Source organism: Ursus arctos, unplaced genomic scaffold (genome assembly GCF_023065955.2).
Source record: "Ursus arctos isolate Adak ecotype North America unplaced genomic scaffold, UrsArc2.0 scaffold_11, whole genome shotgun sequence".
NCBI lineage: Eukaryota > Metazoa > Chordata > Mammalia > Carnivora > Ursidae > Ursus > Ursus arctos.
The window spans coordinates 42,401,119-42,428,044 of record NW_026622775.1 but is presented as its reverse complement, the minus strand read 5'-3'; the positions used below and the strand labels follow the sequence as shown (position 1 = coordinate 42,428,044).

Here is a 26,926-nt window from a genome sequence, read left to right as displayed (position 1 = left end):
AAATATTAATGCAAGACTTCAGAAATATATTCTTTTTTTTTTGAGAGCGAGAGAGAGAGTGTGTGTGTGTGTGTGTGTGTGTGCACATATGCAGGAGCAAACCGCCAGGAGTGGCAGAGGGAGAGAGAGAAAGAATCTTAAGCAGGCTCCACGCTCAGCATGGAGCCCAAAGCGTGGCTTGATTCCATGACCTTGAGATCATGAACTGAGCCGAAATCAAGAGTCAGACCCTTAACCAACTGAGCCACCCAGGTGCCCTGCAGAAATTTATTCTTAATAGATTTTGAGACAGTTATAAAAGCCCATCCTAGAAGTGAATAACCCGTTTAAGTCCAATTCTTCAGTAGTTGAACATCTGTTTCTAATTAGTTCCTTTCAGATGCTCTCATAAAAGTGTATATAGAAATTATCTTAATAGAAGTAAGATCGTTTAATGCCGGAAATTTTTTATTCCCCAAAAACAGTGCAATTAATTAGGATTATTGGCAGTGGAATAAAAAAATCAACCCATATATTTAATTTAAACCTCCTTGCTTTTGTCTGTTTTCATATCGAACCTACTCACCACAGTGATGAAGAATGCTTCCCCTGCCTCTCAGCTCACCAGACTCTGCTGCAACGTTCAAGTGCATCTTAAACCACGCCGTCTCTCCAGGCTCTGACAGACGGAACAGAAGGGACGTACTTTACTTCCCAGCCAAAAGATATTTTATTTTAAAGATAACCAAAAAAGTGTTTACAAACAGACTGTAGGCAGCTTTTCGCTAATTTTTAGAAATCAAAGAAGAGATGATCTCCAGGTTGATGACGCTACGGTCTGAATGTTTATGCCCCCCCCATTCATATATTGAAAATCTAATACCCAGAGTGATGATAGTAGGAGGTGGGGCCTTTGGAAGGTGATTATGTCATGAGGGTGTAGCCCTTGTGAATGGGATTAGTGTTCTTACAAAAAAGGCGCCACGTAATCCCTTAGCCTCTTTTGCCAGTTGAGGACACCAGGAGAAACTGGCAGGGCCCAGCCTTCTCCAGAACTTGGCTCTGCTGCCACCTGATCTTGGACTTTTGGCCTCCAGAAGTGTGAGAAATAAATCCGTGCTGTTCCTAAGCTACCCAGTCTGTGGTACTTAGAGCAGCCAGAATGGACTAGGACAATGTGTGTGCGTTATAACATTCTTCTCTTTAAAAACTCCTCGTGCTGTAGAAGGAAAACCCTCCAACAAGGTACAACATGTTTCAGTTTTGTTTGAACAGAAGCAGCCTCCCTGTGGGTACTTCATACTCAACATCTCACCCTATCATTCGGGTGATTTCATCTTAAACCAGGCCCTGGCACAGACTGGAGCTGCTCCGTACCCTGAGTGGTTTAATATTGGTGTCATTGTTATTTAGCGATGGGCCAGGAGATGGCTGCCATTGAAAAAGGCAGTTGGTTATACTCACAGATTCAAGACGGGGTTGGGGCGGGGAGGGTAGCATATGCCACACCACAGTGTAGGGGTGGGTATGTGCACAATGGGAAGCACTGGGGTGGGTGAGGAGTCAGAGAGAGAGAGGGGGGAAACTGTGGGCAAGGGCCTTTATAGTGGTTTTCAAGGGAAGAAATGGGAAACGCAGATGAGGCAGGCTTAGGATTGGCTAGTTTGAGTACTTTCAACAAGTACTGGGGCATAGAGGCTGTCTCTAGCTGTCCTGGCACTTGACCCTGGGGTGATTGGGGCAGGTGAATAGCTGCCTAGAGGGGTGAAAGCACAGGAAAGGATGTGGTTGGGGTTTGGGCTCTAGATTGGTTGGTTTGCATTTGAAAAGCTTGCCCACTGGATCCTGGACAATCTTCCAGGATCGGCAAGGCCTGAGGTCAAAGCATCAGTACATAGAAAATAGAAGACGTGGCTAACTCACTGCCCTGGTGCTGCGTCCCCTCTTGGAGAAGGCAAAGGGCTCACCAGAGCTCTTGGGATACTTCGGGCTCAGGAAAAGAAAATCTTTGCAGCTACCTTGTTTTACTCAGTGTATTGGAAATAGCACCCAGTGATACTGAGAGAATTCAGTATTCAGTTCAGCTTTTGTCCCTGCGTGGCATCTGAAATCATCAAAGACAGTTTCTGTCACGGCCTGGGCTACTTTCAGCACTTTGCTGTCTTTGCGTCAGGACCCATATGGTCCCATGCCGGCGTCACTCACCACCGCGAGGTCCTGGGCCGATGGGCCACACGTGTTCTGTCAGGTGCCGCCAGTGAGTGCTCTTCCTCTTGCTCTTCCTCCCCACTTTCCTCTGGGCCTCCTCCTCCTCCTCATCTTCATCTCTCGCTCTGCACCTTCTGCCTCATCTCTGTCCTCTTCCAAGTTTATCTGCTTTGGATGATCTTGAGCTTGTGAATCCGTCTGTGCTCAAGTCTTCCATTTTCCCATCCTGTGGGGATCGAAGTAGTACAAATCATTCAGGATAAACGGGCAGTCCCTTGTTTCAGACGTGCCCCCCTAAACAACAGAGCAGCTCATGCTTCTTGGTCAGCATGGCATTGGGGTAGGGACTTGGTTCTGGCAGAGGGCTACTGGCTTCAGCGGAACCGGCTGCCTGCTTCCTGCCTCCTGGGGTGGAGATCAATTGTTCAATGCTAATCATTGCCCCACCCTCTGTGATCACCTTTCTGACCACATGCAGGGACTCCTGGGTGCTGGCTTCCCCACATCCCTGCTTATTATCACTTTCAGGCTCTATTATGATGATGGTGATGGCCTTGCCTACCTTTTTTCTTCTCTGACCCAGTCCCTTTAGCCATCCTGCAAACCAGAGGCTCTTTGTGGTGTTACAGAAGTATGAGTCATCAGAGAAGCCAACTTCCAGGCTCTGTTCTTCTTCCTTACTACAGACACCCCCCAAAAAGCAATGTCTGATGATTCTATCAAAATGCTAGATCTAAAAGTGAGCTCTGTTCCCCAAGGGATAATCTAGGTCCATACCCGTTTGCCTTCTTTTCCTTCCTCAGACTTTAGCAGGGCGTATCGGAATGTAGGGTGTGTTTGTCCACCTTTGTTGACTGTTTCCAATAGCTTTCATAGATGATTGTGCTCCCCCATGGAGTGACAGAAATTTGGCAGCCCAATTTGGGTGTGGGCCCTGTGCCTCACAGGACAGCTTGCTCCACGTCAATGTGTCCAGGTTAAAGTCATGCCTGTCATAGTGATAGATGTGATCCCTTGTACCCTCATGGAAAACACCAAAAAGAATTGACTGTGTCTTCCAGGCTACCATCTGATACCCACTCTGACTTATTGATTTGACTTGGTCTCCAGCCTTGGTTGCCAAATGAAGGACCCAAACATCTGTGTGGTGAATATGGTCAAGTCATCTTTCTCAGGATGATCAGAGAAAAACACATTCAACGTTGGTGAAGGTGGGGGATGTGTGTTCCTACAATCTGAGGGTTTTCAGCAACTCGTGTCTGGAGGTGGGCTCTCAGAGCTTCACGGTCTCCTCCTCCCCCAGCTCTTGGATGTTTTCTTCTCCATCTTAGTGGCCTTCTCTCCTTCTCGTCCATCATGTGGGTCTGAAGCCACACAGGCAGACCCAAGGAGGGAGCTGCTTGTGCAGCCTGCCTAGAAGTGGATCCTCACGGGGGCAGTTCTCGTGATGCATTTTTAAAGACAAACCAGAAAATTTGTCCTCCTACCTCCCAATCATAAGCATTTAACAGTTTACTACTAAAGCACTTTGTTTGGACTTAAAATTGCCTCCAACTTTCCTGTTTGCCTCAGAACGTACAAGAGCAAGCAACATAAGGGCGTATGTGTGTCTACATGTATTATCCAGCGTGAAGTATTTATTCTGTCGCCTGCATGATCTTTATGCATTTTTTCTGTGATGAGCTGTGCATTTCTACAGGGCAAAGCCTGCATCTGTCATAATTATTCTGTGTAACATCTACTCGCCACATATGTCCCTAATCAAAAAGGCTGGCAACAATGAAGATAACCATCTAGCTTGGATTTGAAGAATAAATGAATTCAGACAAGGTATTTTAGGTTCAAGATGTTGGATTCTAGGCCATAATGAATTTATTTAAAACCATGAACTGCACCTTGACAGAAGACCTTTAACTTTACATAATTACCTTCATAATCTGTGGTCTTTCCTCTGATAATTTCTCTTTCTAATACATATCCTGAAAGCTCTTTGGAAGAAAACTGCTAGGAACCCATTTGCTGGTGGTCACTAAGAGACTGTTATCTGTCGATAGAAAACTTTTTCTTGTAAAATACCTACATGTTCTGGGCTGCTTTGCTGCTGTTCTATTTATCCTTGTGTTGACTGTCAATATATTTTTTAGCATAATCACTTCTTCTATTCTACTGGTATTCTGAAATCATCTGTTTGCTGCTACTGCTGCTGCTGTGAATCTCATAGATAGAAGCCACGAGAATGCTGTAAAATTGCATAATGGAAACAAATAATTGGATTACATTGGAGAGCAAGTAGTTTTTCACAATATAGTGCTATAATTAAATTATTCCGTGCTTATCTCTAATTCCTTGTTCTCTTTCCCCATTTATTTTTGCCAAATGAATCTCTCTTTTTGGTATGTATTATTAACATTCTATCTCTATTTTTTGTGACATCTGAATTTGGGAGCTGAAATATGTGTCTGAGATAAGCTATTCCAACTTTATCTCGCCACTCCAGGCTTAGGGGAGAATTGTGTCAGACTAGCGATATAGAAAGTAAATTGAGTTAGCCCTTCACCGTTATATATATTCATGATAAAACTTGGCTATGGAAGTTGTGCTGCAGTTACGTGTAATGCAGATAGATCTCTAGAAGCAAACTTGCTGAGTAAAAGCACATACCCATATTCCCCCAGCTTTACTGAAGTATAATTGATAAATTAAAATTATATTCATCCAGGTGTACAATATCATGTTTTATTTAAAAAAGATTTATAATTTATGTGAGAGAGAGAGTGCGGGGGGAGGGTCAGAGGGAGGAGAGAGATAATCCTGAGTAGACTCCCCCCTGAGCTGGGAGCCTGATGCGGGGCTGGATCTCAGTACCCTGAGATCACAGTGTGAGTTGAAAACAAGAGTTGGACGGATGCTCAATGCACTGGTCCACCCAGGTGCCCCAAAGTCAGGTTTTGATAGATGTGCACACTCTGAAGGGATTACCACAGTCAAGATAATTAGCATATCCATCACCTCTCATAGTAAGTGGTGAGAACACTGAAGATCCACTCTCGGCCAATTTCCTGTATACAGTACAGTAGAATTACCCATAATCACCACGCTGTACATTGGACTCCAGAGCTTACTCATCCTGCATCACTGAAACGTAGAGCGCACCCATTTTAATTTTACTGGATTATGTTATCTCACTTTCCGATATTCGGTTTCTTTTTTCCTATCTTATATTTTACTGATGACCACCCCACTCACCCTGGTTTCAGGGATAAGCTGCTGCCCAGTTGCTCCTGTTTTCTAGCTAGATTGTCTGAACTGTATCTCAAACCGACTGCCTACCATTTTTTAAAATATACTACCAGGATTAATCCCTACATGTCTCAAATACCACTCTACCTCGTTCTTATCACTAGAAGTTTCAGCCTCCCAGCCATCCACTGTTCTCCCTATGCTCATCCCTGTCCCTCTCTGTTCGTCCTTTGATTTGAGACAGTCTCCTGCCACCCTCTCTGCTCTCCCAAACGCTTCTGGCATTCCCTCTGGAACTCAGGGGCCATCACTTAGCAAACTGCCTCATAAACTCAACCTGGTCTCTGACTGCTCCTTTATAGTCTTGCCCTGATTAGAATTCCTGCCCCCGGGGATACCGATTCCTCTCCAGCCTTTCACAGAGAAGCCCATATTCCGCTCATCAGAAACCGGGAGGGAGCTGTTGAGGTGGGTGCCTGCCTAATTAATTGCCCATTGCCCCATCCGAATCATTTCTTCCCCTTTCTCTGTTGAAAACCAATTCGCTTTTGAAGTTTATCTTGTCAGACTATACCATGGACATGCTTTCTTGCTGCTGCCATGTTCTAAGCCTCCTTGTCAGTTAGGACCTCTACACCTTACAGTCTTCCTCTCTACCACCGTGTTTATTGACCCATCCAACCCTGAGCCTCTCCAGTCTTCCTCTCTACCACTGTGTTTATTGAGCCATCCAACCCTGAGCCTCTCACTTCCTGGACTTTCTCACTTCCAAGGATCATCACCCGTAATTGCACCGCCTCTGATACCTTGATCGCAAGCCTGCTGTACTCTGATAAACATTCATTTTTTTTTTTAAAGATTTTATTTATTCATTTGAGAGAGAGAGAGCGCATAAGCAGGGGGGAAGGGGAGAAGCAGAGGGAGAGGGAAAAGCAGACTCCCTGCTGAGTGACACTGGGCACTACCCCAGGACCCTGAGAGGCAGACACTTAACTGACTGAGCCACCCAGGCGCCCCCTCTGATAAGCATTCTTATCTTTCTGTCTCACTTCCTGTAGCCTCTCCCTTCTAGCCAGTAATTCTCCTCCTAGGTTAAGATCTCTAGTCATTAAAGTCATTCAGTTGCAAAATGCCTTTAGTTCCCTCACTCCATAGAACTCTCCAGAGAAAAACCCAGCACTGTCTAAACCCAACTCTGCCTTTTGTCCACAAAACTGCTTGAGGGAGAAGTCCTGACCTTCCTGCCTACTATCAGCTCACATTCTTTGCTTTCTTTCCTATTAACTTGTTAAAGATTTCTATTTGCATCAAAAGCAAATCTCTCTAATGTTTGGGGTCCCACCCATTGCAGCTTTCCTAAGGGCACCACTTTTGTTAAGTATTTTCTGTTTCCTGCATCACCAATACCTGAAATTCTATTGAATGTCTCCCATAAGCGTACAAAACATAGTAACAGTTTTTATCTTTAAAAAAAACCTCTTTTTTTAAAATTTCATGTGCCTTTTTAGAAAACCATTTTTTCCTTTTCTTTGACAGCAAATCTGCTTAAAATAATTGTCTCTCCTTCCCTCACTTTGCAGTCTGTCTTTGACCCGTTCTTCCCATCCAGCCTCTCTAATACAAGCACTTTTATGAACACGATTTCTGTGTGCCACATCCTGGCCTTCTTTCTTTGTGTTCATTTTATTCAATAAATAAATGAGTTTTCATTGTCAGTGACTTTTAATGACTCTTTGGATGCTGCTTCTCTTGACTTTAGAGACACCACAGCTTACTGTTTTGTTTTCCTTAACAATTCGGACCCTCATTTCCCTTCACCTTTGCTCACTGAATTATGAATTCTAGGACAAAATGCATGGACAAAGAAAACCGCAGCCCACAAGAAGTCAGAGATATGAAGAGCAGATATTGACATTCTACGGTTCAAGAGCTCTAGAAGGCAAGAATAGAGACACTGGATAGTAGACGATGGCCGAAGTAGAAAGAGAAATAATGGCAGAAAGTTTTTCATACCTGCTGATTGCCTTAGACAACCAGCCTCCAACACCGTATGCTTTCAAGCTTGGTCCTTTCCCAAAATACTCCCAACTTTCAAGCATGCCTTGATGAGATTGGAATTCAGGTAGCTTGGTTGAGTCTCTGACTATAATTTTTTATTTATTTATTTATTTATTTATTTTAATGATTTTTTTATTATGTTATGTTAGTCACCATACAGTACATCCCTGGTTTCCGATGTAAAGTTCGATGATTCATTAGTTGCGTATAACACCCAGTGCACCATGCAATACGTGCCCTCCTTACTACCCATCACCAGGCTAGCCCATTCCCCCACCCCCCTCCCCTCTGAGGCCCTCAGTTTGTTTCTCATAGTCCACAGTCTCTCATGTTTCATTCCCCCTTCTGATTACCCCCCTTTCTTTATCCCTTTCTTCCCCTACTGATCATCCTAGTTCTTATGTTCCATAGATGAGAGAAATCATATGATAGTTGTCTTTCTCTGCTTGACTTATTTCACTTAGCATTATCTCCTCCAGTGCCGTCCATGTTGTAGCAAATGTTGAGAACTCGTTCTTTCTGATAGCTGAGTAATATTCCATTGTATATATGGACCAAAACTTCTTAATCCAGTCATCTGTTGAAGGGCATCTCGGCTCCTTCCACGATTTAGCTATTGTGGACAATGCTGCGATGAACATTGGGGTGCATATGGCCCTTCTCTTCACTACGTCTGTATCTTTGGGGTAAACACCCAGTAGTGCAATGGCTGGGTCATAGGGTAGCTCAATTTTTTAAAGGTTTTTATTTAAATTCCAGTTAGTTAACATACAGTGTAATATTAGTTTCAGGGGTACAATATAGTGATCCAACAATTCTCTACAACACCCAGTGCTCATCACAAGTGCCCTCCCTCATCACCATCACCTGTTTCACCTATCCCCCCACCCACTTCCCTTCTGAGGGGATTCCCATTCGCATTTTAGTTTTAATCACTTAATCTTCAAAGATATATTTATTTATTTTAGAGAGAGCATGAGCGGGAAAGGCAGAGGGAGACAAAGAGAGAACCTCAAACAGACTCCCCAGTGAGCGCAGAGCCCCATGTGGGGCTCCATCCCAGGACCCATGAGATCAGGACCTGAGCCAAACTAAGAGTCAGATGCTTAACCGACTGAGCCACCTAGATGCCCCTAATCACTTCATCTTTAAAATTATAGTGACAGACTTTTCTCTCTTACTATGATTTAAATAATTAAGTGATTAAAATTATGTCAAAACAAACCACGATTTGTTGATAGAGAAAGAATAAAACAAAGTTAAGAAATATTCATGGTTGGAATTTATGAGGTGTATTACCTGTTCCAAACTTAGCAGCTTAAAATAACAAACATTTACTCTCAACAATTTCTGAGGGTCAGGAATCTGGGAGCAGCCGTAGCTGTGTGGTTCTGACTCAGCGTGTCTCAGAAGCTGCAGAATCAGGATGGTCTTGACCAGGTGGACAGAAGATTAGTTACAGAGAGCTGGGAGGTGAACACTATGAGGGAAATGAAGAAAAATGTGTTCAGATCAGCTTTCTCCCCACTGTGTTCTGTGGGATACTTATCTCCTGTTCCTTCCAAAGAGCGTTCTGTGGTCAAATAAGAATGGGGAACACCTCAGAACTCACCCTCCACCCCCGAAATGGGCATAGGAAAGGCCCTGGGAGAAGTCCCAAGGCACAAGACCCATTTGACTTGGTTATTTCAGGATTTGCCCAACTTTTTGACTAAGGGACCCCTTTATTTATTCATTTTTAAGACACATTTTTTAAAGATTATTTATTTATTTTGAGAGAGAGAGGGAGAGTGTGGGTGTGTGCATGAGCGGGAGGGGAGGGGCAGAAGGAGAGGGAGATTCCCAAGCGGACTCTGCACTGAGCACAGAATGTGACAAGGGGCTCAATCCCAGAACCCTGAGATCAGGACTTGAGCCAAAACCAGGAGTCTCAGATGCTTAACTGACTATGCCACCCAGGCACCCCAAGACACATCTTTTAACTGTTACCTCAAATATCTTTCTGACACCTAGATTTGATCATGCCCCTTCATTAAGGACAGCAGTAGTGTCCTTAATTTAAGGATTTGGGAAGAAAACAGAACCTTGAATTTTATCCTTTTTAACTTCATTTTTGTGATATTTTAATATAAATCATACAATTAATATAGTAAATGTAAAATAAATAAGTATGGAGGGTGTACCTGCCATTTTTTACTTATAGAATCCACTGGCATACAGAATAAAGTTACCCTACTTCGCATGTTAGTCAGATTCCATGAATCAGACTCTCCGGGCTTTTCTCTAGACCCTGCCCAACCTCTCCCTGGACTCCCCCATTCCCCTCTAGCCACGCTAGTATGCCGAGCCTTCTTACTGCCTGGCAGAGAACTTGTTTAAATGCTATTACATTTTCTAGGATATTATTTTCACCTGAAATACCTGTTCGTCAAAAAATTTTTTTAAAGAGTTTATTTGAGCAAAGATCGATTTGAATCTGGCAGCACCAAGTTAGAAGTGGTTAGCAGCACTTCGCCATCAGGAGCTGCAGGAAGACTTTTACAGAGAAGAAGCAGAAGCAAAGCTGGGAAATGATTTGATTGGCTATAGCTTAAGTGGTCAGATTCTATTTCTGTTCATTGTCTTTGAGCCTTTGTTATCTATCTGTAAACTGGACTGGATCCTAAACTCTTCCAGTTTCCTCAAATATCTGTCTATGACTCTTCAAACTGACATTTCCAATAATTTCCCAGCCTTCCGAGTTGGAATCACTAACAACAAAGACTGCCCTTGAACCTCATTGGAAGAGACCATACCAGGTCCTTCTTGATTCCCGAATGGCAGCCAAACTTTAGGGCCTTGAACATTGGGTCCATATCTCCCAATTCCAGAAGGCTCCTCCAGACTCTTCGAACTGCACACCAGCTGGCGATCCAAAATCCCATTTGTTTCTGCGCACCCATCTCGAGGATTCCTTCTGCTGAGGTTTCTCCCCATTTAGTGTTCCAAGTGTGTGCCTACATCTGAATCATGGGGATCCATGATCCTTTATCTCTAGTTCTGAAGCCCCAAAGCTCTCAGATGGAAAGTTTGTTTTGTTTTATTGTTGTTCTTATTTCCATCAATAGCAATATTACATTAGCAATCACAAATAATAACTTAAATATTTTGGTATAAACTGAAGAGAGCAGAGAGATTGATGATAGTTATGCATGAAGAGAGAATTATACAATACAATTTTGTAAGATTCCAAATGTAAAAGAAATAATAAGAGAGGACACGTAGTCCTGTAGTTGATTAAAACAGAAACCTGGGGTGGCCGTTAGAATTGACCTAATTCAACATCCATTCAGGATGGAAAGTTTTAAGACCTCATTTGGTCAGACACCTGATTTGAACTGACGTGAGGCCACTCATGTTTTTTAAACTCTTTCTAAATGTGTCTATTCATACATTTTGCTGCAGAATATTAAGTGTTTGCACAGTCCCGCCCCAGACCCGACTAGGTATATGCATTATATTGCCTTTCTAAATCTTGAAACATTCTGAGACAAATCTATCTGACCCCAAGTATTTAGGAAAAGGAGTCTGTGAAATCTTATAATTGGTAGCGATTAACCATTATAAATGCCTTCCTACGTATTATATCTCCCCTTCCAGTAACAAGCCTGCAAGGCAAGCAGGTCGCCTGCGTTACAGAAGAGGTAGCCCAGACTCAGGGACTATCCGATTTTCTCCAGTCTGTGGTCCCAGATGCAGGCGGGGCAGACATGAGACCCAGGTCACTGGCTCCAGACTGTTCCATGGTGCCATAAGCCCAACCGTATGGTGTTTGTTGCACAGTCGCACAGTTTGCAAGTCCCTTGTCAACAGGGACTCTGCCTTCCTTTTTTCCTCTAAGGCTGAGTCCGTGGTTGGCATTGTCTTTCACATAGTGTTTAAACAATCCTTTCATGAAAGGTAGAATTTATGCCATAGGAATACTTTAAAAGAAGTCGCCAGGGGCTTTGGGGAGAGATGAGTCTCTGGTCCCGTTCCAAATCTGCAATTTACAGTCTCATTTACCTTGGGCAAGTCACTTAGTTTCTCTGTGGTTTGGTTTTCTTATCTGTAGAAATGAGGGAAACCATAAAAGTCTTAAAAAGGGGATTAGAACAATTGACGGACAAAAACCACGAAATACACCTAACACACATTCGCAAATGGCTATTATGAGAAAAAGGCACCCCCACTGCTGAATTGAGCAGATGACAACTAATTCCTACGACAGGAAACCTGAGATCTATAATAATGTCCCTGCAGAAGGATCCCCTGTCCTATGAGAACAAGCTCTTCGCTTTGTTCATCGGACCTTCCCTTGTTTTGGGCAGCGTCGCCGGCTCGAGGGTCTTCGTGGACAGCCTGGCAATGAACATCTTTGTTTTTAAAGTTCCTAAGGTGTAGTGACGCTCACTTCTTCACGTCTTCCCAACTTTCTCATCACTTCTCTCACCTGATTTCTCATCCCCTCCTCAAACGGAGGTAACTTCTAGAACCCAAGGAGAAATATAAAAGGAAGAAGAAAGGAAAGGTCAAAGGAAAACAGAAAGGAGAAGGCAGGCAGGTTGGAGAAACAGTGGGGTCTCTGTGCGGTGCCCTGCAGGACTCTGTCTGTTGACCATCAGCCTGCAGCCACTCTTGCTGCCCTCCTCTGCGGACCCGCAGGCCCTCCAGGGCTGCAGCAGACACAGTCCCAGGCTGCCTTGTAAGCACGTGGGCCTTGGGAGGGGGTGCGAGGGAGGGGTGGGGGTGCGGGAAACAACACTTACTTGTTTTCACCGCGGTCCCGGTCAGGCCCCATTTCTCCTGTTCTGGTTGCTAACTGACATGGCCCTGGCGCTCTATTCAACTCAGAACATGGAAAACCACTCTGTTTTTGAAGGTGTATTTCCCAATTGTTTTTTAGTCCCCAGTGTCCTGGGTACTTGGGATCTCAGAGCGTGAGAGCCATTTCCAGGTTTGTTGTTAACCTCATCCCAAATGATGTTCTCTTTCTGCCCTCCCTCATTCTAAGTGTGTGCTTCTTCCACCGGCCTCTCTTTGCCTCCTGCCAAACCTTTCTTCTCCAGAATCCTCTTTCCTCAGTGCATCCCTGAATAGTAGGGGAGAGCGGGAGGGAGGGAGAGAGAGAGAGAGAGAAAGAGAGAGAGAAAGAGAGAGAGAAGTGAGTGAGAAAGCCCAGGCTCTTGTGACTTACCAAGGATTTTTGTCAAAGATGAAAGTATCCAAATGTACCAGACAGAAATGGAAAATGGTGCTTTGAAGTAGGAACACATGTTTTGCTTTAGAAAAGTAAAAATTGCAGAGGATTGTTTTCTTCTATTGTGTTCTCTCTCCTTCTCTTGATTTCTAGTTGGAGGCAACACAGAATAAACAGTATGGGATCTACTTCTCACTACTACCACTTACTACTAGTACTACTTTATGCCCTTTATTACCTTTCTAAAACTTGAATAATTCAGAATTCCAAAACAAATCTGGCCCCAGATATTTAGGATAGTACCTTCACTGCCACATCCACTCCAGACTTGATGATTCCAGTAGCCTCCCAACTGGTTTCCCTCCTTCCACCCTTGCCGCCCTCCAGTTTATTCTGAACGGTATAGCTAGAGTGACAGTTAAAATCTAAGTCAATTCAAACCACTCCTCTGCTCAAAACTCTCCAGTAGGTCCTCCTTTCAGAGGCCCATAGAGCCCTCCATGACCTGCCCCTGCCATCCTGACACCACCCCATTGGCTTCTTCGCTGTTCCCTGAACAAGCCTGGGATCTACATTGTACTCCTGCCTCAGGGCCTTTGCACTTGCTCTTTCCTCTATCTGTTATGCTTTTCCTCCAGATTACTGAAGTCTAGCTCCCTCATATAGGTCAGTCTTTACTCTGCCTTCTAAGTGAGACTCACTGACAACCTTTTCTAAATTACATCTTCCTCCAAAATTGCCTTACCCTTCCTCTTTAGCAGTTAAAAATTATCTTACGAATAAAAGTATTTGGGGGAGGGTGCCTGGGTGGCTCAGTCGGTTAAGTGTCTGCCTTCGGCTCAGGTCATGATCCCAGGGTCCTGGGATTGAGCCTCATGTTGGGCTCTCTGCTCAGCGGGGAGCCTGTTTCTCCCTCTCCCTGCAGCTCTCCCTGCTTGTGCTCGGTCTCTGCCAAATAAATAAATAAAACCTTAAAAAAAAGATAAAGGAATCAACGCTGAAGTACGGATACCATGCTATTACACATGAACTCATACCTCAAGGTTAAAAGTAAAATGAATGTGTATCTTTTTTGTTGTTTTAAAATTCTATTCTAGGATCTTTGTCAATTATTACACATCTCAGTGTTCAGGAGAAATCCATTTGTAATCACTTCTCATTTATCCAACAGGGTGGACTAAGCGCCCAAGCTTTTGTCCGTGTGGAAATGGAGGACGTGAATGATAATGAACCTGTCTTTAATCCATCAAGCTACGTGATGAGCATTAGCGGCCAGACCCAGCCAGGCACCGAGATCATCAACGTTCTTGCCACTGACAGGGATTCTGGGATATACGGAACAGTGGTTTATGAGCTCATTCCCGGAGACCTGTCATCCCTTTTCACCATCGACTCCACTTCAGGTGTGTGCTCTTGGAACAGCTTGCCTCTGAAATCAACAGCTTCCACTATACAGCCTGAAAATCGGCAAAAGTGATTTTTTTTATTAGCAGGGATGTTGCGGGACCCACTTCACCTTCCAGAAGGCAGCAAGGTATACTGTAAAGATCAAGGCTTCGTGATTATGAGACCCGGATCTGAGTTTGAGCCTTGTATCCTACTGGTCTTATCATCCTTATTGGTCTCAGTCTCTTTACCTTAAAAGTAGCACTATCGCTATCAATCCCTGTGTTGCAAGGTTTTGTGAGGATTAGAGGCAGTAAATTATGAGAAACAGCTGGCCGGTAATATTTATTTTGCAAATGTTCATTCACTCCGTTCAATGATCTTGCCATCTAAGGGTGATTTCCGTGATTTCAGAGTATTAATAGATAACCTAGTGCAAAGAGCATTGCGTGGACATCCAGAATAGTTCCCTTTCTTGTGCTTGGTCTGGCATTCCCTAGTCTCTTTGAGTCTTAGCTTCCTTGTTTTTAAAATGATACCTAAAACTCCTTTTAGTTCTCTAATATGGTAATTGCATATCTGCCCAAGAAGTCCCGTGGACAAACTGAGTCTTTTAGAAATAATCAGAATTTAGGAAGTTATCATTCCCTTCTTATTGGTTTATTGTTAACAAAGTCATGTTTGAAATAGTTGATTACAGGAAAATCTTACATTTCAAGTATATAATATTACATTGTAATACTTTTGAGATATTGGAGATGTTCTTTTTTTTTTTTTTAAGATTTTATTTATTTATTTATTCAACAGAGATAGAGACAGCCAGTGAGAGAGGGAACATAAGCAGGGGGAGTGGGAGAGGAAGAAGCAGGCTCATAGCGGAGGAGCCTGATGTGGGGCTCGATCCCATAAAGCCGGGATCACGCCCTGAGCTGAAGGCAGACGCTTAACCGCTGTGCCACCCAGGCGCCCCTATATTGGAGATGTTCTGGTCCCAAAAATGATGCTGGAAAAAAAAAACTTTTTTTTCTTTTACAATTCTCCTTCTTTTAAAAAAATTTAATTTGATTTTAGTTTATTGTAGTAAGAACACTTAAGACGAGCTCTGCCATCTTAACAAATGTTCCAGTGTACAGTGCATTACAGTTGACTGCAGGTACAATGTACAGCCAATCTCTAGAATTTACTCATCTTGCTTAACTGAAACTTCGTGCTCATTGATTAGCAACTTCCCATCTCTCCCTCCTAGCTAGCCTCTCGCAACCACCATTCCACTCTTCGATATTATGATTTTGACTATTTCAGAGACCTCATGTAGGTGGAATAATGTAGTATTTGTGCTTCTGTTACTGGCTTCTTTCACTCAGCATAATATCTTCCAGGTTCATCCATTCTGTTGCATTTTGCAGGATATTCTTCTGTTTTAAGGCCAAATACTATTCTGTTGTAAGTATATACCACATTTTCTTTATCCATTCATCTGTTGATGGACATTTGTTTTTACAGCTTGGCTGTTATGAACCTGGGAGTGCGGATATCTCTTTGACATTTTATTTCTTCTTAAAGCACCTGACCTCAGCATGGGTAGAATGTGTTTCTATTGTGATAAGGATAATGTCAGGTACTACAATAGACATTTTCTGTACTTTGTCTTTATTGAATCTTCACGATACCCTCTGCAACAACCATAGTCACTAGCAACAAACAATAATTTACACAGCAAATCTAATCTACCAAGTTAGTTTGGCTTCTCACCCGACCCCGGTGGGCAGGGAGTTACTGCTTCTTGCTTGGAAGGTGTGCTTGCATCCGATGTGTGTGACTGGCTGGGGGATTAGTTGTTTACAACGGCAGACTTAATAAGGCAGAACTTTCCTTGCTCAAAATAATCCACTGACATGGCTCCTTTAACATTTCAAAGATCAGAAGAAAATACTTTTTTTTTTTAGGAAATTAGTCTGCTTATCTTGGCTTTTTCAAAATCCGTCTAAACTGCTTGTCAAATTGTCAGGCCCTCCAGGATGCTAAATATTGCCAAAAATATATAGGTCAGCCAGTAATCAGAGCACAGGATCTAAAAACATTTAGTAGATTGTTTTTAAAAGACATCAACATGCTCATCGTCTAGTTTTCCCTGGACGGTCTTGAAGGATGAGCTGTACTGCGTTCTGTTTTTAGAAGAGCTCTCTTGCTGCTGCGCTAGCTTCAAGAAGCCACAGGCTTCCATTCCTGGCACGGGCTGTAAGACAGATGCCATTGTTAATCAAGGAGAATGCTTTACGTGGGTCATTATCTAGGGAAGTATCACGGTATTTTTTTTTTAAAGCAAAGACCAAATTGGTAATGGAAGTAGCCTTGGGTTATTATTGTTGGCAATTTTGATGCCCATTCGTTTAGGTTGAAGTCGTTTTTCTAACAGTGCTCAGATTTGGTTGTGCTTAAAAACAACTCATGAGAAATTCATGAGGCCTGGTAATGCTTTACTTTAACCTTTAGAAGAGAATTAAACAGTATCACGACTAGCTGTGGGAAAAAGTTGCCTAGTGAACAGGCAGTCTTCAGTTTGAACAGTTGAGCTCAAGTTCATCTGTTGGCCAACCGAAACTCCAAATACATTTTCTTTTCTTTTTTTTTTTTAAGATTTTATTTATTTATTCAACAGAGATAGAGACAGCCAGCGAGAGAGGGAACACAAGCAGGGGGAGTGGAAGAGGAAGAAGCAGGCTCCTAGTGGAGGAGCCCAATGTGGGGCTCGATCCCATAACACCGGGATCACGCCCTGAGCCGAAGGCAGACGCTTAACCACTGTGCCACCCAGGCGCCCCTACAAATACATTTTCTATATAGTACGTAATAGCTGGGCTTCTAGGCCATGCCAAAAGAGCTAGTTGAACTGTTGATGTTTTCAAAGAGTAGAACAAGGACCTGTATTGGAATATGGTTTTCTTCTTCTGGATCTGTTTTGTTGTTGCTGTTGTTGTCGCTGTTGCTGTAATCTATATAAAGCTGGACTGTTTTGCTTCTGCCATAAGGTCTGTCTTTACTGAGGCTGCCAGTGTAAATGCCGTGTCAAGAAATTGCCTCTATCAATATATATTTGTAGAATGAATGAATAAATGACATCTAGAAATAATTGAAAAGTGATTTAAATCCTTTTACGTATTCTTAAGAAACTGCAAGGGAGTGTCATTGATAACACAGAGCAAAATTTCATTTAAAATCTTTCTGCACCCCAGTGTGGTAGGTAATGCTCTGGCCCACCCCCAGTTTTCCTCAAAATTCTCCCAAATTCTTTCCACGTGGCTCACACTTTTCTAGATATATATGCTAAGTATACTAAATGTATTTGCGTTTATATATAGTTGTATAATTCGATAGATGTATAGCTGTATACTTTTATATTAAATGAGAAGAATATTGAGAATCGATGAGCTAATTTATATATTATTACTTCTTCGTGAATCACTCTAAGAATCTCTCTTAGAGACATTCATTCATTTGCTCACTGGTTCATTCATCCTTTCATTTTGATGCTTCCTCTATCAGACATGCTGTTTTCTAAGCTTGTACACTTTGTGCTGTAGGCTCGTGTTTTTCTGAAGACGGGAGATTGCCCATTGATCTCTTTGTGCCACAGTCAAGACTCATGCTTTAAAAATAGAGCTCTTTGACTTTCTGTGTTCATCTGGTAAGAAAAATGTTTTGGAGAAAACTGGAAGGGGGTGTGGTGATGTCATGGTTGTTTTCTCTTGTGGGTTTATCTTCCTGTTCTGTTTCTGGTTTTCTAAGTTTGTTGTTGGTTCAAAGAACATTTTTGTAAAATGTGTGTAGGCACCAGGAGAGAGATATTGAACTGAGCCTTCATCTCTCTTATTCCCAGTTAGCTGGGTTCCTTTGATGTGGGCACGAGGCAGACCACACTGTTTTGAGTTTTAAAAGAAGGAGACACAAGAGTCATATTTATTAATAGCTCTTTTTATGTTTTTAATCCCATTTTATGAATTGAATGTAGATGTTTTTCCTACGTTGTTTGAAGTATTCTCTTTAGTAGCATGAAAGGAGTAGTTCTTTAGCTTTCGTGTTTGTCCTATTTATTTAGTCATTTGCACTGAGGCAAACGTTGCCGCTAACTCAGATTATTTAAAGGTGTCACATTTCAGACATTCGTGTTGGTCATTTACAGGAGCCCAACTCCCTCTTTTGTTAGGACTACCTTTGGTTAAATTCTTCCGGTGTGCCTCTCTTTATAGAAGCACGTTAATGCTATAAAGAAAAGTCAAAGTTCTAGAGAGTGTAGCTTATCTATTCAAGGCAGGAAATGGAAGCAAGTTCATCCTATCAAGACATATTCATTCAATGCCTGCAATGTACCAGGCACTGTTCGAAGTATTTGGGAAACATCAGTCAGTAAGACAGATAAAAATTCCCGTTCTCATAGAACTTACAATGAACGTTGATGTTGCCTTGCCCATTGTCTGTTCTATGTTTAGTTGTGGCGTACACAAAATCCAAGTTTAGCATTACAGAAGAACGAGTAATTAAAAGGGTAACTGAGTGAGTTAAAGGCAGCTATGCCTCTTTGTTTGGTTGTAATCTTTTGTTTGTACAGGGTGCGTGGAGTTTAACCTTGTCTGTGAGTAATGTAGCACAGACTCCGTTTTTCTTTATTTCAAGGGCAGATCTTTTTCTAGTGTTAGTTTTAAGCTCACATTTCATATCATGTAATGATTCTCATAATTCTTCATGACTGCCACTTTCCTACATTTAGAACATTCTGATATGTAGCTAATAAATTAAAACCACATCTCATTCCATAAGGGATGTGAGCCTACTCATTCCAAAAAAAAAAATAATAATGACTTCCTTTTATTTGTAAGACAGAGACTAAGATTAATCACGAACACCTAATCAGTACGTGTTGCTTTCGTGGGAAACAAAAGCATATTAGAGAGTTTTCTTATTAATTTTTCCAGTATAAGATCACAGATTCTTGGGGACCTTACGATTCATCTCCCTTATTTAGTGGAGGAAGAAATTGAGGCTGAAAGGGATTCAGTGACTTGCCTAAGGATACACGGTGAGTAAATGGCATAATCGGACTTAAACCCTCTCCTGGACCCATCATCTGCCCCTTATTGCTCAGTCTTGGATGATGACACTTTTCAATATCTTTGCCTATTTGAGCCTTACATCAACCTATGGCATAAGCAAAGCAGATGCTTTTGTGCCCATCTGCAAATTAAGGGAATAAAGGCCCTCAGAGTCTTAGTGACTTGCTGAGGGACACGGTAACAAACCTGACACTTGAATTTACTTCTTGGACTTCCCCCTTTCAAGGCTCTTTCCATTATTATGCCTTTTTTCCCTTTTAAAATAAACACAAAGCTAAGATAAATAGAGGTTTTATTGTCTCAACGAAATAAGATAGAAAATTGATCTCTCATTGTGACTTCTTGTAGAAGCCTATTTGAAATACCAAATTATCTCCTGATTTATTTGTTCTTTTCAACTGACTATATAGAATTCAGTGGAAACTTCTAAAATGGGTATGTTTTTCTTCAGAATCCTTTTCATTGTCGATAAGAGACAAACTTTTCAGTCCGTTCCATTCCTTTCAGTCACTACAACTTAGTAACCCAGATTTGTGTGTGAAATAAATAGTGTAATGTCACCTATTTACTGAACACATTTCTATAGTCTCACAAACTGAATATAGGAAAGGCATTGTAAATACCAATAATCAATAAGATATTGGAATTGACATCCCATTGCTTTTGATCTGTCTCTGTTTTTGAGAAAACCACACTTATAGATTCCATGTTTGGTGATGGTCATGATTTTATGTTTGTTTGTTTGTGTGTTTGAAGTAGGCTCCTCACCCAGCATGGAGCCCAATGCAGGGCTTGAACTCAAGACCCTGAGATCAAGACCTGAGCTGAGATCAAGAGCTGGATGTTTAACCAACTGAGCCACCCAGATGCTCCTTGTACTTGTTTTTGTTCTTAACTATCCCATAGTTTATAAGTCTAGTAATGACCCACAGGTTATTTTCTGACTATAAGTGACCACCTTGGTTAAGAGCATCTCATCTTTTTCAGGAGTATGGATTTTGAAACTCGGTGTTGCTTCATTAGTAGAATTATATGTATATTAGATTTTAATTAAGAGAGGACCTTTGTCTTTAGGTTCTTTTATTAGTCTATTAATTTAAAAATATTTCATCCCAACACTTTCCTCTATATAAATGAGAAGTGCCAAGATAAAGAGCATAGACAAATATTATTGCACATGATAATTGGTATGTAAAAATCCAAGCATTCAGTAATTCAGGCATGAAATAACCAGTGCTCATGAACAGCCAGTAAATGAATCAACTTCTGTTTTTCTAAAGTTAAAGTTTGTCCCCTGCACCGGTGGTTAATGATAATTTGCAAGTGTCATGAAAAAATGAGAGACAAGTAATCACTGTACTTTAAAATATGAAAATATAAATCCATAAATTCTAAGCTGACAAATATATAGGCAAACAGAGCTAATCATTTTATTGACCATCTTGTTATTTATTGCATATATAAATACACATATTTATAAGTAATATATATTATAGAGCCATATATAATATTTTCTGGCCCCTCCACTTTTTTTTTTAAGATTTAATTATTAGAGAGAGAGCATGTGACTTGTGGGGAGGGGAGAAGGAGAGGGAGAGAGAATTTCAAGCAGAATCCAAGCAGAGCCTGACTTGGGGCTTGATCCCATGACTCTGAAATCACGACCTGAGCCAAAACGAAGAGTCAGATGCTTAACCGACTGCACAACCCAGGCACCCCTGGTCCCTCAACTTTTAATAGACACCTCAGTTTATTTAAAAATGTTGGATTCAGAAAGACCTAAATGTGGGACAGGAATTCCTCAAAATCCTAGAGGAGAACACAGACAGCAACCTCTTCGACCTTGGCCACAACAACTTCTTGCAAGACACATCTCTAAATGCAAGGGAAACAAAAGCAAAAATGAACTATTGAGACTTCGTCAAGATAAAAAGCTTCTGCACGGCAAGGGAAACAGTCAACAAAACTAAAAGTCAACTATGGAATGGGAGAAGATATTTGCAAATGACATATCATATAAAGAGCTGGTGTCCAAGATTTAAAGGACTTATCAAACTCCACACCCAAAAAACAAATAAACCAGTCAAGAAATGGGCAGAAGATATGAACAAACACTTCTCCAAAGAAGACAAATGGCAAACAGACACATGAAAAAATGCTCAACATCACTTGTCACCAGGGAAATACAAATCAAAACCACAATGAGATACCACCTTACACCAGTAAGAATAGCTAAAATTAACAAGACAGGAAACAACAAATGTTGGTGAGGATGTGGAGAAAGGGGAACCCTCTTACGTTGTTGGTGGGAATGCAAGCTGGTATAGCCAGTCTGGAAAATAGTATAGAGGTTCCTCAACAAATTAAAAATAGAGCTATCCTACAACCCAGCAATTGCACTACTGGGTATTTACCCCAGAGATACAGATGTAGTGAAACGAAGGGGGACGTGCATCCCAATGTTCATAGCAGCAATGTCCACAACAGCCAAACTATGGAAGGAGCCAAGATGCCCTTCAACAGATGAATGGATAAAGAAGATGTGGTTCAAATATACAATGGAATATTACTCAGCCATCAGAAAGGATGAATCTCTACTATTTAAATCATGGTGGATGGAACTGGAGCAAAATAAGTCAATCAGAGAAAGACAATTATATGGTTTTACTTATATGTGGACTATGAGGAATAGCACAGAGGATCATAGGGGAAGGGAGAGAAAACTGAATGGGAAGAAATCAGAGAGGGAGACAAACCATGAGAGACTCTTGACTCTGGGAAACAAACTGAGGGTTGCTGGAAGGGAGTGGGTGGGGGGATGGGATAACTGTGCGATGGGCATGAAGGAGGGCATGTGATGGGATGAGCACTGGGTGTTATATGCAACTGGTGAATTATTGAACACTGCACCTGAAACTAATGATGTACTACATGATGGCTAATTGAATTTAAATAATAGTAAAAAAGAAGGACTTCAAAAGCATGACAGAGAAATTCAAACTTGATTGTAACAGGGAATAAGGAATTACTTGAGAGTTTTGAGCGCTAGCCTGTCGTGGCCATGTTTAAGGAAATTTACCCTGGGAATGGTGTGCTGGGTGGATTATAGGACAGGAAAATTTGAACAGGAAATATATATTAATTAAAAAGGTCTATACAATAATATATTATTGTAATAATCCAGGGATAAACAAATGAGGTTTTACTAAGGAAATAGTAAACAGAAAGGCAGACACTAATCTGAGGATATTTTAAAAGGAAAATAATATAGAAATCGTGACTAATTTGATTTATTAATGGAAGAGGATGAGTCATACGTATTTTAACTAAATGATTGATGATGCAACTGATGTCAAAATGACAAATGCCCCAGGGAACAAATGCCACCTAGAAAGAGGTGCAGAACTTAATTCCGGTGAGAACGCATGGGGAGATACTAGGATAAAGAAACTATTGAAGCCACAAATACATATGCATATTTTGATGAAAATCATATGCAGCAGCAGTTTTCAAACATTCTAAAGTATAGAAGACTTACTGGTGGAGATAGTTTAAAATGCAATTCCTGAATCCTTCCCCACATGTACAGATCAGAATATCTAAGAGCCTGAAATGTTTGTTTTTAGAAGTAGCCCTGGTGATTGTGATGCAGGTGGCCAGAGGATACCTTTGGAGACCCTCTGCAGAATAAAACAAAGGGCCTAGTACTTAGTAGAGAAATCTTAGAAGTCTGAAGAGGGCAGACCACTGTTGAAATCCAAGCAATTGTTAGGATAGGCAAACAAACCAGCAAACACTGTAATATAACCAAGGAAAGGAACCCAAGAGCAATCAAGGAGCATCATGTAGCAGGTAGATTGTAGGAGTCAAGGAGCATGAGGATGGAGATGACATTCCGTTGCTTATCTTTCATCTGGGGGTGGGGATTATTAAGTACTAGATGATTCTTACCAGAGATAATATGCTTTTAAATAGCAGTGTGACCGTAGTACAGATATTTATTTTATTAGATTTCACAATTTACTATATGTTATTGTGGTACATTTTGCTAATAGTTTGAGTATTTGTAATATTTTTTTTTGTTGTTTGTATCTTGGGAATCACGTGTTCAAGCAGTTTTATATAGATAATTTCTATACCGCATGATTTAACTTAACTTCAGCAATTCATTGAATCGAATACAGGTCTCCTAAATATATTCATTTGATGGTTCTAAAATTTTAATTGATACATATCCTTGAAACTTTTTATATAATAAGAACCCCATGTTTAGAGAAGAGTTTTGAGCAGTTATTTTTCAAGACACACATTTTAATGTCCAGTCTAAATCTTCACTATTTATCCATTTTCTATATAGGAAGGTAGTAGATATATTTTTATAACAAATATATCTTCTTTTCCTGGATATTTTAATATTTTAATATATATATATATTTCTAATTACAAGGTTAACATATTGTCTTCGTCCACTCAGGCTGACATAACAAAATACCACAGACGGGGTGGCTTAACAACAGAAATTTATTTCTCACAGTTCTGGAAGCTACAAGTCTGAGATCAAAGTACTGGCCAATTTGATTCCTGGTAGGAGGACAGTTGCCTCCTCTCTATTTTCACATGTTTCCTCTTATGAGGACACTAATCCTATAGGATCAGGTCTCCACCCATAAGACCCCATTTAACCTCAATTATTTACTCCAAATGCAGCCATATTGGGGCTTAGGACTTCAACATATGAACATTTAAGGGACACAATTCAGTCCACAGCGCACATGTTCATTAAAACTATAAGAATTTAAGAGGTAGAAAATGAACTGTCCTGTAATCTCAAACCATAGGAGATGACCTCTCTTTATCATTGTTCAGATGCTTCCATGTTTTCCCAACATACATATTTGTGTGTGGGGGGGGGTGCAAATAAAGTATGTATTAGTATTTATGATTGTATTTTACATATTCTGTATTTTTCCTATATAAAATACAGCATGTTAAGTCTTTCTTGATAAAAACGTGTATATTCATTTTTTTTAGATGCCACATTAATGTTCTATTGTATGAATCTACCACAGTGAATTGAACCATTCATTTTTTTCTTGTGCTGTCTCTTTAAGCGGGGGGCGGGGGGGGACTCAGTTTCCCCTCACCCTCCCACCTCTCCCAGATCCCAGCTGGCTAATTTTTTAAAATCCAGGTTTCAAGTCCCACTGGTTATAAGAACTCACGAAGTTCAGCCCCTCTGGTTTTCAAAGCCACGTGTTATGGGGATTCATCCTCCCCATGTGGGCTGCCTGGTGTGTGGGTCTATTGCTCTGCCTTCTCTTTGTGGGACTGCCCCCCGTCCTGCATACAGTCTGTGAGTCTGTTTACCTCCAGACCATGTCTCAACCCTTCCAGCCACATCTCTTATTATTAGGATACTAATTTGTTGTTTATATATTTCAAAATGTTATCTTTTGATTTTATTTATAAATCATTAAGTACATTGAAGAATACATGAATGAATAAGCGAGATCAAAACTGTTAATTAAAATACGTGTCAAATTTATGAAAAGCTTGTGTACACAGGCCGCTGTGGGATCATAGAAGGTGGATCTAAAGTGATGTGGAGGGTCTATGAAGGTCACCTGCACCAGGCGAGACTTGAGCTGTGCTTTAAAATGTGACCAGAAATCAGAGAAGATGAAGAAATTGTTCTAGGAAGAGGATACGGCAGTCCAAATGGAAAAGAGCAAGATCTATCCCAGAAGTTATAAATAGTTCACTGTGTCTGGAGCAAAAAGGACTGCACAGAGATGGGCTACAGAGTGAAAAGGGCTTATTTTCCAACGACTTGGTCAATATAGATGCGGCATTTGAACTTCACCCTGAAAACCTGGGGAGACACCGACATGTCTAGTCTTGGATTTTAGGGAGAATATTCTAATACAAATGTGAAACATTGTTCAGAAGGAGTCCTCTGGAGTCAGGAAAACCAAGTTGTGGTCTAGTTGAGGCAGACATTAATCTTTTCATTGTCATAATCGTCAAGAGTGGAAAATGAAACCTTTTAAAAATTTCTCTGTAATTGGGGCTCCTGGGTGGCTCAGTCCTTAAGCATCTGCCTTCAGCTCAGGGCATGATCCCAGTGTTCTGAGATCAAGCCCCACATCAGGCTTCACCGCTGGGAGCCTGCTTCTTCCTCTCCCACTTCCCCTGCTTGTGTTCCCTCTCTCACTGTCTGTCTCTCTCTCTCTCTCTCTGTCAAATACATAAATAAAATCTTTAAAAAAATTTTTGTCTGTAATTGGAACTGAGTCCACTCTGGGAGGATATGTACCCAGGGAGCGGGGATGACTGGGAGTAGAGGGACTTTTCATTTATTTCTGGAGGCAGACACTTTTGTATTATTTGAGTTCTTTTTTTTAACCAAGCATAGACTTTAATAATAAAGAATTTTTAAAGCTCATCAATAACAGATGGGAGCGATCTAATGTAGAAATTGATGTGATAATTATTGAGTGCTTTGGTGGGTCACCAAATCAGTGTGAAGCCAAATTTTAATATGGGTGCTATAGCTGGTGTAATAATACTTGGTTACACTAATATTTTATAAGTATTCTAATGAAGAGTGTTTATACTATTTTTTGTAGTAGTCGGATTGTAGTTGGAACCATGTGTTCACCAATCAACTTGGAGCATGTTCAGGAGAAATGAACCATGAGTGAAAGGACTTAAAATCCTGTTAGATAAGGAACTGCTACAGAAATTGGGGACGCTCTGCCTGGAGTGGGTCAGACAAGATATTTGACCTCAGTTATTGATGATGAGTTATGCCAAAGAGAAGTAAAAACATATTTCATTACATTTCTAAAAAAATAGAAACAAGGAATTGGGATTGTAAGAGGACAGATTTAAGAAAGAAATTGAATGGATGTCATCTTTTTTATGCCTAGAAAGCTGACCATTCAGGTATTTTGGCCAGCTCCTCATAAACTGACAAAAACTGCGCTAGTCCTTCATTTAACTTAGACTTAGAGCCAATTGTATTGTGATAGATTTCACAAAGTTCAGTTACATTTATTTGTATGTAAATTCATGTGATAAGTTTGCGTGTTTTTTCCTTTCTCATTAAAAAAACTAACATGTTCATTTCTGAAGTTGGTTATATCTGTTTTCAAACTAGCACGTGAAAGGGTGGTGTTAATAATATTAAATAACTGGTTTTCTCAGCATTACTGCATCCTTCCCCAACTTAACCATTCACACCTCCTGTCACCCACACTATGTACACAAGCCTAACTTGCCACTCTTGTCCCCATGGTTTTAACACTTTTTTAAGAAGATTTTTCATTTGTTAGAGAGAGAGAGAGCCTGATGAGTAGGGGAGGGGCAGAGGGAGGGAGAGAAGCAGACTCCCCGCTGAGCAGGGAGCCCGATACGGGGCTTAATCCCAGGACCCTGAGATCATAACCTGAGCTGAAGTCAGATGCTTAACCAACTGAGCCACCCAGCACCCCCCCCATGTATTAACACTGATTCAAGTTTTCTTACCCACAGCCTTCAACATTATACCTTCTTCTTTTTTTTTTTTAATGTTTTTTATTATATTATGTTAGTCACCATACAGTACATCCCTGGTTTTCAATGCAAAGTTCAATGATTCATTAGTTGCGTATAACACCCAGTGCACCATGCAATACGTGCCCTCCCCACCACCCATCACCAGCCTATCCCATACCCCCACCCCCCT

At 41.2% G+C, this 26,926-nt stretch overlaps 1 protein-coding gene across 1 annotated transcript in view; it reads left to right on the top strand.

Moving 5' to 3' along the window:
• The window catches only part of DCHS2 (dachsous cadherin-related 2), a gene marked incomplete at its 5' end in the record, with an annotated part of 237,182 nt that overhangs the window by 123,100 nt on the left and 87,156 nt on the right, over positions 1-26,926 (top strand). The window contains one exon of the mRNA XM_026499070.3: positions 13,875-14,106. Within this exon, the coding sequence (XP_026354855.3) occupies positions 13,875-14,106 (232 nt within the window). The remainder of the gene's footprint in view (positions 1-13,874; positions 14,107-26,926) is intronic.